General features: G+C 42.3%; 1 protein-coding gene across 2 annotated transcripts in view; it reads left to right on the top strand.

Moving 5' to 3' along the window:
• The window catches only part of Dock8 (dedicator of cytokinesis 8), a 196,684-nt gene that overhangs the window by 37,062 nt on the left and 146,470 nt on the right, over positions 1–13,152 (top strand). Inside the window, exon 2 of one of the 2 annotated variants that reach the window (XM_057777797.1) lies at positions 10,231–10,333. In XM_057777797.1, the coding sequence (XP_057633780.1) occupies positions 10,231–10,333 (103 nt within the window). Of the gene's footprint in view, positions 1–10,230; positions 10,334–12,387; positions 12,401–13,152 lie in introns of those variants that run through there. The other variant, XM_057777798.1, reaches the window with a different exon arrangement.

The following is a 13,152-nucleotide window of genomic DNA, read 5'->3' as shown; positions in this document are numbered from 1 at the left end:
GGGGCCATTCTTACAGCTTGACAGTTTGGGAACTCTTTCTTACTGGCCCCGCTATGGTCGTTCATCTGAGGACTCTTCTCACTGCCGGCCCCTTCCCCTCTCACCGACGGCCCCTCCCCAGGCTTCCTGCCTCTGCCTGCTGAGGCCTTTCTGTGTCTCTAGGCCTCTTCCCTTCACCGCCTGCCAGCTTATTCACCCTAGATGACCTAGCAGAATTTGAACCACAGGCGTCATTCCTTTCAGAGAGAAGTGGTGTACAAGTTAGTGTGATGATGTTGATGATCGTTTCTTGTTAGATTTGCGTATTTTACAGAATGCCCATGCAAACATTCTTACATAAATGGATGCAAGCTCTGTGACTAACTTGTGTTGGTAGCCAGTGTGCACATAAAGTACTGTGACTTCCTGATCTAGAGGAGAGCAAAGACACGGCAAAGCTGGTTCTAGTGTGTTCCACAGCACCAAGAACTCTATTCTGTCCTTGAGACAGGGCATTGATTTAGAATATCTTTTTTTTTTTTCACCCTTAGACCAGCTTTAAAACTTGAATCCACCCTCTTTATTCTGCTTTCCTTCTGGTAGAGAACTGTACCCCATTTCCCACCATTCCTCTTTGGGGCCTGTTGTCTTCCTCAGCTCCTTCAACCACAGAGGATGGCCCGAGCTTGATTTCCTCAGTCCCCGTATGCTGCTCATCAGATGTAGTGAGCTGCTAGTGTCCCTGAAGCTTATTATCTGTATTTTCCTCTCATGTCATTGGTCGCCGAACACTCAGATATGCATTGTGGTCGTAGGAATTACAGTGTTTCAAGTTATGGTCGGTTGGGTTTCTTTCTCTTTTAAGTCACAGCACGTAGACCCTGCGTGTTTGGCTCATTATGGCAGCGTTCTGTAGGAAAGAACCACCACCTCTGGGCACTAAGGACTAAGTTTCCTCTCCGCTCTGAAGCAGGAAGGAGCGCTTTCCTAAGACCCTCGTGGTTATGTTTCTGTGAGAGACTGGCAGAACTGGGAGCGGGGCCAGCTCCATGCCCTTGAATAAGAGACATCACAGGAAGGACTGTACAGATATTGCCGTGGCGCCCTCCCCATGTTTTTGCATGTTCCTTTTTTGGGATTTAATTTTCATTAATTATAATGGATTAACTTCACCTTGGCCTCATTCACACACAGTCACCTGGCACAAAAGCACCTGAACCGCCTCAGGCTTCACAGCCACATGCCTGCTTCCTAGGAATAAATGTCACCAGGGTCTTGAAATGTTTTCAGATATAAAGTTCTCTCTCTCTCTCTCTCTCTCTCTCTCTAAGAGAGATATACATGGACCTAATCTACATGGGAAGTAGAAAATGACAAGATCTCCTGAGTAAATTGGGAGCATGGGGACCTTGGGAGAGGGTTGAAGGGGAGGGGAGAGGAAGGGAGGGGAGCAGAGAAAGATGTAGAGCTTAATAAAAATCAATTATATATATAAATCATATGTATATATAAATCATATAAATTTTATACACACCCACATACCCACACACACACATAAATATAAAATTTATATATATGTATATAAAATGTGTATGTATGTATATATATATATATATATATATAAAGAGTTAGCCAGAAATATGTATAAGCTAATAGGCCAAGCGGTGTTTTAATTAATACAGTTTCTGTGTGGTTATTTCACGTCTGAGCTGCCAGGAATGAACGAGCTGTTTTCCCTCAACATTCTATGACTCAAGTATGTAGTGTCTTCAGCAACAGAGTCTTATTGTCAAGCTCTGGATGACAATCAAGAGTATTGGAAATAACTTGAAATGTTTGGGAGGGGGAAGACTATGGAACACTATTGACCAACAGCTCAAAAAGATGTAACCCATTTATTTGGAAGAATATAATGTCTAGTTAGGTTATTAATTTTGCCATTATAGTGTGTCCATTTAAACTACCATAGTAGGTTTCATATGGTGTTTTCATATTTTCTCTACCCTGCCCTCCTATCCCCCACCCCATTAAATTTTTTCCATTCTAAAGTGCCTTGAAAAACTTGTTTACATAGTATAAGGAACAAAACATTTACTTCTAAGGGCATCTCAGGAACTTGACCTTACTTAATTATAGATCTAACCTTTCCCTGCTGGGGATGGTGAGGAATTGCACACAAAACCAAATGAGTTTGAGTTATGCTCCTGTCTGAGTGAGAAGCAAGTATGCCTTGTTCCCTGAGATTTGAGGTTGACTTAATGATGAGGTAGGTTTCTCAGCGAGCCTTTCTGCTGGCACTGAATCCTCAGTCTTTACCTCTTCTCTAAATGCACTTAGCTGTAGGGCACCTGAACCCCTGCAGATGTTAAAATGTCTGTTCTAGCTGTGCTCAGATGAATCATAATCCCTGGAGAGGCGCCCTGACACTTTCCTTGCTGAACAGCTCCCTAGCTGACTCTTAGGGATGCTGAAGTTTGAGGACCACTGCCGGGAAGAAAAGGATTCTGGGATAGACTGCAAAGTGGATATCTAAAGCTGGCTGAAGTTAATGTGTTGATACAGTCTTATTTTGAATTCTGGGGAGTTTTGTGTCTAAGTTCTGTTGTCTCAGTATGTAAAAAGAAAGTGCTGTGTATGTTCCCAACTAAGCATCTTGCATAATCATCTAGGAGTCTCACAGAGCATCTTCAGGTCATCATTATAACTATGAAACTTTGTTGAATGTTTTGAATTTAAGATAGGCAATAAGCAGTGAATTAATCAATATAAAAATAATTTATTTATGTTTCACACTTGCCAAATGTCTTCTAAAAATGTACATTTAATGTTACTGCTTTGGTCTTCTAAGCACTTACCATTTCTAAGGACTAAGAATAATTTATGCCTAGTAGTATAAATTTTGCCATTAAAAAAACCTAAGTATGACATTATTCAGATATTACACATAGAGAAAAATCCTGCATAAAATGCCACATTCCAAAAGCTTTCGGAAAGTTGGGTGGTTTTTTTTAGCCAGGATTCTGGGCTTAAAATAACTTCTTGGTACATAACTCAGACCTTACAACTTTACCAAAACAAACATAACTGGCATCTTGAATAGCTATTTCATGCACAGACTGTATTTCTATTTATTGGGCTAATGAAGGGGTTAGTGACTTATACTAACGCGACCAACACTTTAATAGCAATGAGTAAAGGATCTTTCCTGTTGAGGACAGAGTTAGAGCTTTTACAGGATGGAGGGGAAACAGAATCACAAGGCTCTGCGCCCAGGACGATAGAAAATTTACACCAATAGTAATGGCATAATTGCTCTTGGACACTGTTGATGGAAACCAAGCCTTGCTTTCGGGAAAGGATGAATGTAACACGAAGTTAGTGTGAGTTCCCTGAGAGAGGGAGACTTGGAGCCTTGGGCCAAGTGCTTGGTACCTTAGGAAGAGTGCAGCTTCTTGGTTCCCATCACTTAAGCTAAAATAAGTTTTGAGAAAAGATGGAGTTGTTTGGGTACTCGGTCAGAGAAGGATGGGGAAAGTGGTTCTTTTTTTAAATTAAAACAAAAACTAATCTTTCCTGCCGCCCCGGCTGTTGGGCATATCCGCATGTAGTGAAACAGTGTCCTTTAGAGGAGGAAGTCAGAGAGAAGCCTCTGGGGCCGTGCGTTTTCCTAGTGCAGCTGCAAGTGTGGCTGTGGTTCTGATTGTCCTACTTGGAGATTCTCACCATGTTTGCAGTCAGCACTGGAAAGGAGCCCAGAGATTCCATAGCCCAGTCCTCCTGTTTACACATAATAAAGCTAAGGCCCAGCCTCATTAACCAGTGTGCTTGAACCCAGACAGATGGCAGACAGCCTTCCTCAGGACTGTGTGTCCTTGGGGTCCTACTTTACTTCATTCTTCTAGACACACACACTGCACCAAGAAGGCTCAGCGGGGTGGTTAAAAATGCTTGAAGCGGGAAGGAGGAAACCTGATGTCTCATGGTCTGCCTACACTGTGTTCCTCTCCATCTGGGTTCCTTCCACCAATGGTTTTATTCCAAAAACTGGCTGAACAGCCTCCTCTCTTCAGACGTCCCCTAGGCATCCCTGGGCGGAATTATGACTCCCTGTTGTCTGTTCACAAGGAACCATACACATTTCCCCATTAGGTTTATAATGTTGTAATTAACCCATGGCCCCTCTGCCCACCTCTCACCACCCATTGGTTAGGATTCCGAGGAGCGTGAATGCATCCTCAACGTCAGTCTCCATCACTTAGCTGAGGACCTGGTGCTTGGTCATTGCCTCAGGGTTTGATGGACAAATGGTGAGCCAGTCATTTTCTTATGCAGTATCAGCAAATATTTGGCCTTTCTGGTTGTAAAAACCAGTCAGGATTGCTGGCTTAAACTGCCATTTTTCTGACCGTGCCATCAGAGTTGATTCAGAGCAGGTGTGTCAATGCAGCTACACAATACTAGGTTGGTACAAATGGTCTAGCCACTGCGTTGGGCAAGCTCAGTTCTGCAGTTAGTTTATGGAGTCTCGGTCCCAAATGTCTGTCACGGTCATGGCTAATCTGAACGAAAACATGGAACTTCTCTCCCTGCCCACTACTGCCAGTCCCTCATCACCATGCTGTCTCCCCATGAAGGTGACATGTTAAACAGATCCCAAGGCTCACTTCCAGTTAACTTTAGGAAAACAAAGAAGAGTCTAGTACTAAACCACTTAAATTCCTTAGGAGAAGGTTGATTCAGCCCACTACAGAATTATCTCCATGGTTCAAATCTGGAATCCTGAAATCTGTCATGGACAGGTCAGATTTGATCTGAGAATCAAGGCAGAGGTAAATGCCTCTATACTAACACGGTCCTGTATGACCATTACTACAGAGCTAACTGCTCACTCCAGCTTAGCTGTGTGGGCACAATCCTTTAAGTTAGGCTCAACCAGAAGTGAGGGCCACTTTGGACTAGGGATTGAAGTTTCAAATCAGAAAATGTAATTGCTGATGGTTTTGCAAATTCTTAAAATCCAATGGAACATGCCTTGCCCACGTGAGAAATCTTTAGATATGAACTTAAGCAGCTTCATATCAGAAAAAGAATCCAAGTGAGGCAGCAACCAAGTTCTCTTGCTGTGATTATTGAGAAGCTGGCCCATGGGGATATTTCCACACTGTGTTGATGGTTATTCATCAGTTTGACAGAAACTAGGGTGACCTGGGAAGAAGGAACCTCACATGATAAATTTCCTATGTAAGACTGTCCTGTGGGCAATTCCGTGGGGCATTTTCTTGGTTAATATAGGTGAGGGAGGCCCCAGACTATGATGGGCGGTGCCTTACCCAGTCAGGGGGTCTCTGATTATATAAGAAAGCAAAGTAAGCAGGCTGTGGAGAGAAAACCATTAGTGGTGTTCTTGCATGATCTCTGCTTCAAGCTGCTTCCTTGGGTTCCTGCCCTGGTTTCCCTCAGTGATGGGCTGTGACATGGGAGTGTAAGCCAAATGGACCCTTTCTTCCTACACGTTTTCTCTGGTCCATGTTTTATCACAGCACCAGAAAGTAACTAATGCACACATACAGAGAGACTCACGATGATTCCACTTATAGTTGTATGACTTTACAATGCTGCAGAAGTGATGCATGCTCAGTAAAAACTATATACTTCAAGGTTTTGATCTTTTCCCTGGTAGACAGCATACGTCAGGATACTCCCAATGCCACATAGAGCTCCCACGTGGCCACGTGATTACAAAGGGGAACGATGATTCTCTGCAGTGTGGTCTGCTGGTAAGCAGTTGGATTTGGTCTCAAGGACATTAAACACGATAATTTGGGTGGGTATTGATTCCAGTGCCTCGAACATGCTAGGTAAGTACTCTGCCACAAAACTACATCCCTGGTCCCTCTTATTTAACTTATAGACAGGATTGGTCTTAAATTTATAATTCTATTGCCGTGACTTCACGAGTATCGGGGACTAGAGACATGCTGTCTAGTATTCCCACTTCAGAAAGACCACCTTGCCTTTGATGAGAAAGGTGCTAGGCAGCTCTGAGACAACAGCATGTTATTTCAGAAGTCTTGGGGAGGAACTGAAGGCAGACATTTCTGGGAAAGTTTGTATTATCTACAAAAGGTCAGCAGGAAGGTTTGAAAAGGCCAGATGAGGGCCGGGCCTGTTGTCTTGTCCGGGCTCTCTTGTGACTACAGGCAGCATCTAAGTGTGTAAATTGATGGCCAGTGTCTTGATCTGAGTTCCTGCAGTGCTGAGCACACGCTATATTATTATTTATGTGAGATAGCTTTGGCTTGGGGCAATCTAATCTGATTTTTTTAATTGGTGATGTTCCAATTTCTTATTAAAACCAGTTTCACTAAACATGTGGAGACTAAACCCAAACTTCCCCATTCTTAGTTGTCACCCTAGACTAGGTTATTTCTGCATTCACCCTTATTTTGTACTGACACTTGTAACTCTTATCTAGATCCACCACAGTTTAGATACAGTGCCTGCACCTCACATGTATGTAATGTGCACAGTTCAGTGACTCTTAACATAGTCAGAATTACTGATCTACCAACAGAATTTAGAACATTTTCATCAGTTCAAGAAGAAACTCTGCTCAGAGCCACTTTCCATTGCTATCTAATCCCATTCACCCTTATCAATCACTAATCTACTTTCTGGTCTATAGATTTTACTATTTCACTATTCTGGGAATTTTACATCCCCCTTATTATTGGCAGAGATTTCTGTCCCACCCGGTCCTACAGTCATCCAGTCCTAAAGAAATACACAGAGGCCTACATTAATTATAAGCTGGTTGACCTATTAGCTCAGGCTTTCTTTTTAATCTTACATATTAACCCATAATTCTTTTCTGTGTTAGCCATGTGGCTTGGTACCTTTTATCCGTGAGGCATTCTCTTCTTGCTTCCTCTGTGTCTGGGTGACAACTGCAGACTGAGCCTTTTCTCTTCCCAGAATTCTCTTGGTCACCCCGCCTATAATTCCTGCCTGGCTACTGGTCAATCAGCATTTTATTAAACCAATACAGCAGAGATACAGGGTACAAGACCATTGTCCTACAGCACTTCCCCCCATTCACACTTTTTTCCTTCCAAACAAGAACTCTAAATCTAATATCCTTTGTTTAGCTTTTTTCCTGACCATTACCCATAACAACTTGTAACCAACACTCTAAACAATGACAAATATTCATAATTCATTTTTGGGGAATGTCGGTATAGTTTTCTACTTCCTGCTGATTGGGGGTACTGATAATCTTATGGGAACTTAAAGAAAATGTAGAATTATGATCAAATCCTGACTGGAATATTCTGTGAAGCTTGATCATCTCAACCAGCAGTCTTGAAGCTATTCTAGATGTAGAACTCAGAGGAAATGCTAACAGAGGTCCCCTGAAATGTTGAATCATTTGGGCCATCTGCTGCTATTGGAGATTTTTCTGGGGTGGGAGGTCTTTCTTGATCAAATCTGATTTTTCTTAACCCAGAATGAATTCACAGCCTCTCATTTCCTGTGGAAACAAAAGCAAAACCTCTTCTCCAACGTAACATATCTTTTGACTTAAAATTTTGAGATCAAGACCTTTTCAAAATATATATATATATTGGATTAATCCAGCAACATTTATAATCAAATGTCTTTTAGCAGCTGTTGCTCCTTCCTCAGTAGTCAAATAATTCAAAGACAACACAATAACATACAGTGTCCAGATTCTCTGTGTATTTTCTACCTTTACATGGCTTTATTTTAAACTCTATTTCTTTTATTTTTATTTTTAATTTTTGGTGTTTTGAGAGAAGAGTTTCTCTGTGTATCTTTGGCTGCCCTGGAACTCACTCTATAGAGCAGGCTGCCCTTGAACTCACAGAGATCCGCCTGCCTCTACCTCTCAAGTGCTGTATTCTGTCAATCATGTTTTAAATAAATGCTGATTGGCCAGGCAGGAAGTATAGGCAGGAAAACCAGACAGGAAGTAGAAATGATGCAATGAGAACAGGAGAATTCTGGGAAGGAGGAAGTTGATTCCTCTTAGTCCTGCACAGACCACCGAGGAAGCAGGATATGACCTGCCAGCTGAAAAAGGTACTGAGCCATATGGCAAAAATAGATCAGAATAATTGGTTAATATAAGCTACAAGAGCTAATAAGTAGCCTGAGCTAATGGACCAATCAGCTTTATAACTTATAGAGATCTCTGTGTGATTTTCTTTGGAGCTTGCCGGCTGTGGGGAACCAGGCAGGACAGAAACCCCAACAAACAGACCCCGTTCGTGTTACAAGAAAGCCTAAGATAATAAGCCAACCAGTGTAGACTTCTGTGTGTTTCTTTGGGACTGAATGGCTGTGGGACCAGGCAGGACAGAAACTTCTGTCAACACCTTAGGATGATGCTGTTGGGTTTCCCCTGTGTACTACCGTATAGCAATACTTAATGCCTTTCTTTGCTGAATAATATTCCATCTATGATAGATGGACTTTTGTGCAGCTATTGAACTTTTGTGTTATTTCCACCTTTGGACTCTTAAGAACAATGCTTGGGGGTTGTTTATTTGTTTGTTTGAGACAGGGTTTATCTCTGTATTCCTGACTGTCCTGGCACTCACTCTATAGACCAGATTGGTCCAAAATTCAGAGATCTACCTGCCTCTGCCTCACAAGTCCTGGTATTAAAGGTGTGCATCACCAGACCCAACTAGCTGTTGTGTTTCCTATTGTGAATATTGATGTTTAAATTTTTTGTTTAATTTTCTGTTTTCATTTCTCATGGAGGTACAGCTACTGGTGGGATTTTGGTATATATAGAAATTACACGCTAAGCTTCCTGAGGAACTGCCAGATTGTTTTGGAGAGAACTATACCATTTATGTCCCTACTAACAACACATGTCTGTGTGATTCTATATCATCTGACAACACTTGGGACTGATAGTCAAGTGCTCTGTTCTGTTCATCCTCATGGTTGGGAAGAGGCAAATATCATTATGGTCTGCTTTACATTTCTCTGATGACTCAGAATATAATAAACTACTCACTCCTGACACAGTGTTTTTCTTTACTGTTCAAACATTAAATAAAGACAGTGCTCTAGAAAATTAAGAACACAGTTCATATCAACTGCTGCCCCTTTCTGTGGTGTTCCGTGCTTTACCAGGCCCTAGTACAAGGACCAGTTGGAGCATGAATGCATGCCAGGCACTTACTTCTTCCTCATGCTGAATCCCAGGAAAGGAACCCAATGGTCCCGCCTTGGTTTATGTATCTACCACTTGGTTTATATTTCTGCCCAAGCAGTGCACAGATGAGTAGGGGCATTTGGAAAGCTAACAGGGTGCTTTTGTGGAGGAAGAAGTAATGATCACAACTAGCAATATCCTGCCCATTTCTGTGCTTCACACAGAAGGCTGGGAACCAAATGATCATGCTGTATACATTGTCATGGTGGAAATGTAAGTTCTGTTTATGTTTTTATATCTCCATAGTACCTAGGAGCATCGTATTTCAATTTTACATATGCTTTGGTTGGACACTGAGAATATTTCAAATATACAGCCTATTTGATCCTTAGTAATCTGATTAGTTTCTAGTCATATCCATTAATGATTCTGGCTTCATGTGTTTTGACCTGAATGTGCTATGAGTACATATTTGGGAACTAGTTTGAAAAGTCAGCCACCATCAAATGATATGATGAGAAAATATTTGTGAGTTCCAGTAACCTAGCAAATGAGTGTCTCCCATTGTCATTGGGTCACTTTCCTGGAAGCTGTTAAAAAAAAAAAAACCCAATGCTGGGGAATTCTGGGTCTCACTGTGGAGGTGCCTGCAGGGAAGTGGGCATTTTCATGTGACAGTCTCTAGTGCATGCTGCTGTAGTGCATGGAAGGTGGCAGGGTTAAAATGGCAGGTAAGAAGAGTCAGAAAGGAGCCCTCCTTTCATTGTGGCAGCTCCTCTGGGCAGCCGAGGGTCAAAGGTTTAGGATATTTATATTGTACCTCAAGGTCTTTCTGCCTTCTGCCTTCAAATAGAGGCTGGTGGCCATGACTGCAGGTGTTCTGGCCCCTGTGAATCGCTCTAGGGTACATTTGGTACCCAGAAACCACAGTCTCCACTAACAGACCTCTGAATACACTTCAGTCTCTTCTGCTCACCGCTCAACCAAAGAGAACACGGTAACTTTTGCAGTGTTTTATTAAAAAAATAATAATTGAGATTTCTCTATTTTAATTCAAGGTATTCATTGTCGGAAATCAGAAAGCAGTTTACACTCCCACCCAACCTCGGACAGTGCCATCGTCAGAGCATAAGTACATCCGGTTTCTCCTCCCTGCAGCTAGTAAGTATGTGTTCCAGGTTTGCTCGACCAGTGGTCAGGGACAGAAGTGCCCAGCATCTAAGCTGCTCCCCACCTAGCCTTAGCTCCTTTTGCACCTAGCATTCTCTGCCCACCGCGTTGTGACTCTGCCTGTCTTTAGACATCAAACATCTCATCTATCAGACAGGATGTGCTTAGAACGAGACAGCCCAAGATTGGTTCTGATGTTCTCTGTTTAGGGGGCATTCAGGCTACTCAATCCCATTCCAATTAAAGCTCATATTTGGGGAGGGGGGAAGCCTAGACATTGACCATTATTTTTAGCATGCTTTGGTTGGAAATTTTTAATTAACAAATCTCAAAAGTCCAATTTACAACTCTTTCTTTGAAATAGTTTTCTTGGAAGTGAAATTTACATACTATGACATTGATCAATTTCAGGATCATGGTTTAGTGAATCTGGGAATTTTATTAGTTATTTAACCTCTATTCAGTCAAGGACTAGAGCGCCCTCCCCCCTTTTGTATCCCCTCGATCCCATCCCAGGCGGTCACTGTTCCTTGCTGTGGTTGTAGTTGGCCCTGCCTGGAACCTCACTCCAGTGAAATCTATCACAGGGACAACAAACCTTTAGTTTTAAAATATAGCATATTCTCCTTTCAAGGTGCCAACTGGTGAGTGCATGTGGGTACCATATTATTTATGGACTGGAGGCCAGCTGTGTGTCGGGTGAGGCAAAACTGTCTTAACTGAGACTGTTTGCAACCCAGAAGTGGGTGCCACTTCCTTTGAGGGAGCTGAGCCGACTCTACCTTCACTTCCTCACACGGCACAGCCCACAGCCACACTCTCTGGCTGATCTAGTGGTTATCTTGAGAAGGGTAGGTTATTTTCTGTTTCTAGTTATTACTTCAAAACCACTTCTGCTCTTAGAAATTTTGTAAGCTTCCCCCGTTTCCTGTATCCGCCATTTTGTCGCCTGTACCAGTTTGCCCGCCGCGTTAACTGTGTGTCTGCAGGTATGTTTACTGGCGTGATCTGTGATCATCTCAGAAGGATATAGTTTATGCATTGTGTCATTAATGAAACAGTACTAACAAATATATAGCACCTTCACTGTGAGAGCTTACCTGTGGTGACAGCTTTTTGAAAACCCTGTGCATGACTTTGGAGCCTTGCTAGGCCACCCTTTTTATTCATCTTTTTTTTTGTCGGCTTCAGAACTTCAGGTTATGGCAGAACCACAGCCAAGTGTGTGGTGCCTGTGTTCTCGGAGTAAATAAACCAGGATGTGTTATATATATATGCTTAACTGGGTGTTTTCTGACGAATGTTGTATTTCAAAGTGTGCAAAAATTTTGTTGAAAAGTGATTGCATGTGCTTTTAAATTTTAAACAATGTGGGGAGCTTTGGTGATTGCTTTTTAAAAATATTAAGGCTAGAGCTGTCTGTAGCAGCTGCTGGGGGAACAGTGTGGACACAGTGGAGAGGTTTTTAAGGAAGTTAGCAGGTTTAACTCCTTGTCTCATAATCAGTCTTTGTCGTGACACCATAGCCTTGCATTATGGCGGGAGACATCCTTGTTAAATGGAATGTTACATAGGAAAACAATGTCATGTTTGCAAGTGTCAGTTGTTGGCTGTCTCCTTAGAAGGCTTTGACAAAAGTGCATTTTGATGAGTTACTTCAATAGCTGGGAAATCAAATTAGCATGTGGCTTAGCCGCCTGTATTCCACAGAAGATATGAAGGGAGCAGGCAAAAGGTTAAAGTGTTACCAGCACCTTTCCTCTGATAGCGGTCATTCAATCCTAGTCCTGTTTGTATATAGCTGTTCCTCACATATTCTTCCTGCTTGTTACAATGTAGTTTCCTCAGTCCTTTCCCCTGGCTCTGGCTTGCCCTGTTTCTTCTGTCTGTGGAAGTCCAGATGCCTGATCTACCTTCTCAAATCTGTGCCCTGTTTTAGAAAACCCCAGCTCCCTGGCATCATCTGCTCTCGTGTGGTGGTGTGGGACTGTGTGACTGCGCCTTCTCTGCAGCCGTCTTCTCAGACAAGGCTCCCAGGAGAAATCACCAGGCTACGAGGTGATTTTCCTTTACCTTGAGAACATTTCTTTTCCAAGATAAATAGTGAAATGTTTCAGTAAGAGTCATTTTTAGCAAAGCAGAGGAGTGACTTATCACTCAAGCTGATGGAGCTTTAGAATATATATTAAAATCAGGGGTTGAATTCTAGACTGCTTGGGCACCGTTTTGGCTAATTAAAAAATAAGACCAAGTGCAGTTTGACTGTTTCTTTTGTGTTTAGTAATATGATCATTTCATACCCTCATATGTTGTTACAAATGATTGGTGAAGAAACGTATTTAGTTGAAGCCCAGTCATTGCTGTTGATAAGAGTAAAGAGTTTGGGTTCAGATGAGCCCAAGGTAAAAGGTGGTTGTCACTTATTGGTTGTATAGCTTGGGACAAGCCACTTAACCTCTCTGAAGATTTCAGCTCCCTTTTCTACAAAATTGGCGACTTATGTTACCTCCATACTATCAATGTAGAGCTCCATAGTGGAGCCTGTGTAAATAGAGGGTAGTATTGTTGCCTTAGGTACTTGACATTATAGAGATCCTGTCTATTATTAAAAGGTAAGTAGGAGGTGATTCCAGCTCTGTGAGGCTTTGTGATCTATTTGAGAAGACAAGTCATCCAGAGGACCACACTGGCTTTAAATGTGATGGACATTCAGAAGAATGCTCTATAAAGGCAAAAGCTACTGGAGGAGCTGAGAAGATCCAGGAGATGGGTCCTCAGCCCTTACTGTCCATTAGAAACGCCCCGTTTTA

This window comes from Chionomys nivalis, chromosome 8 (assembly GCF_950005125.1).
Source record: "Chionomys nivalis chromosome 8, mChiNiv1.1, whole genome shotgun sequence".
NCBI lineage: Eukaryota > Metazoa > Chordata > Mammalia > Rodentia > Cricetidae > Chionomys > Chionomys nivalis.
This window is presented reverse-complemented; position numbering and strand designations above follow the sequence as displayed.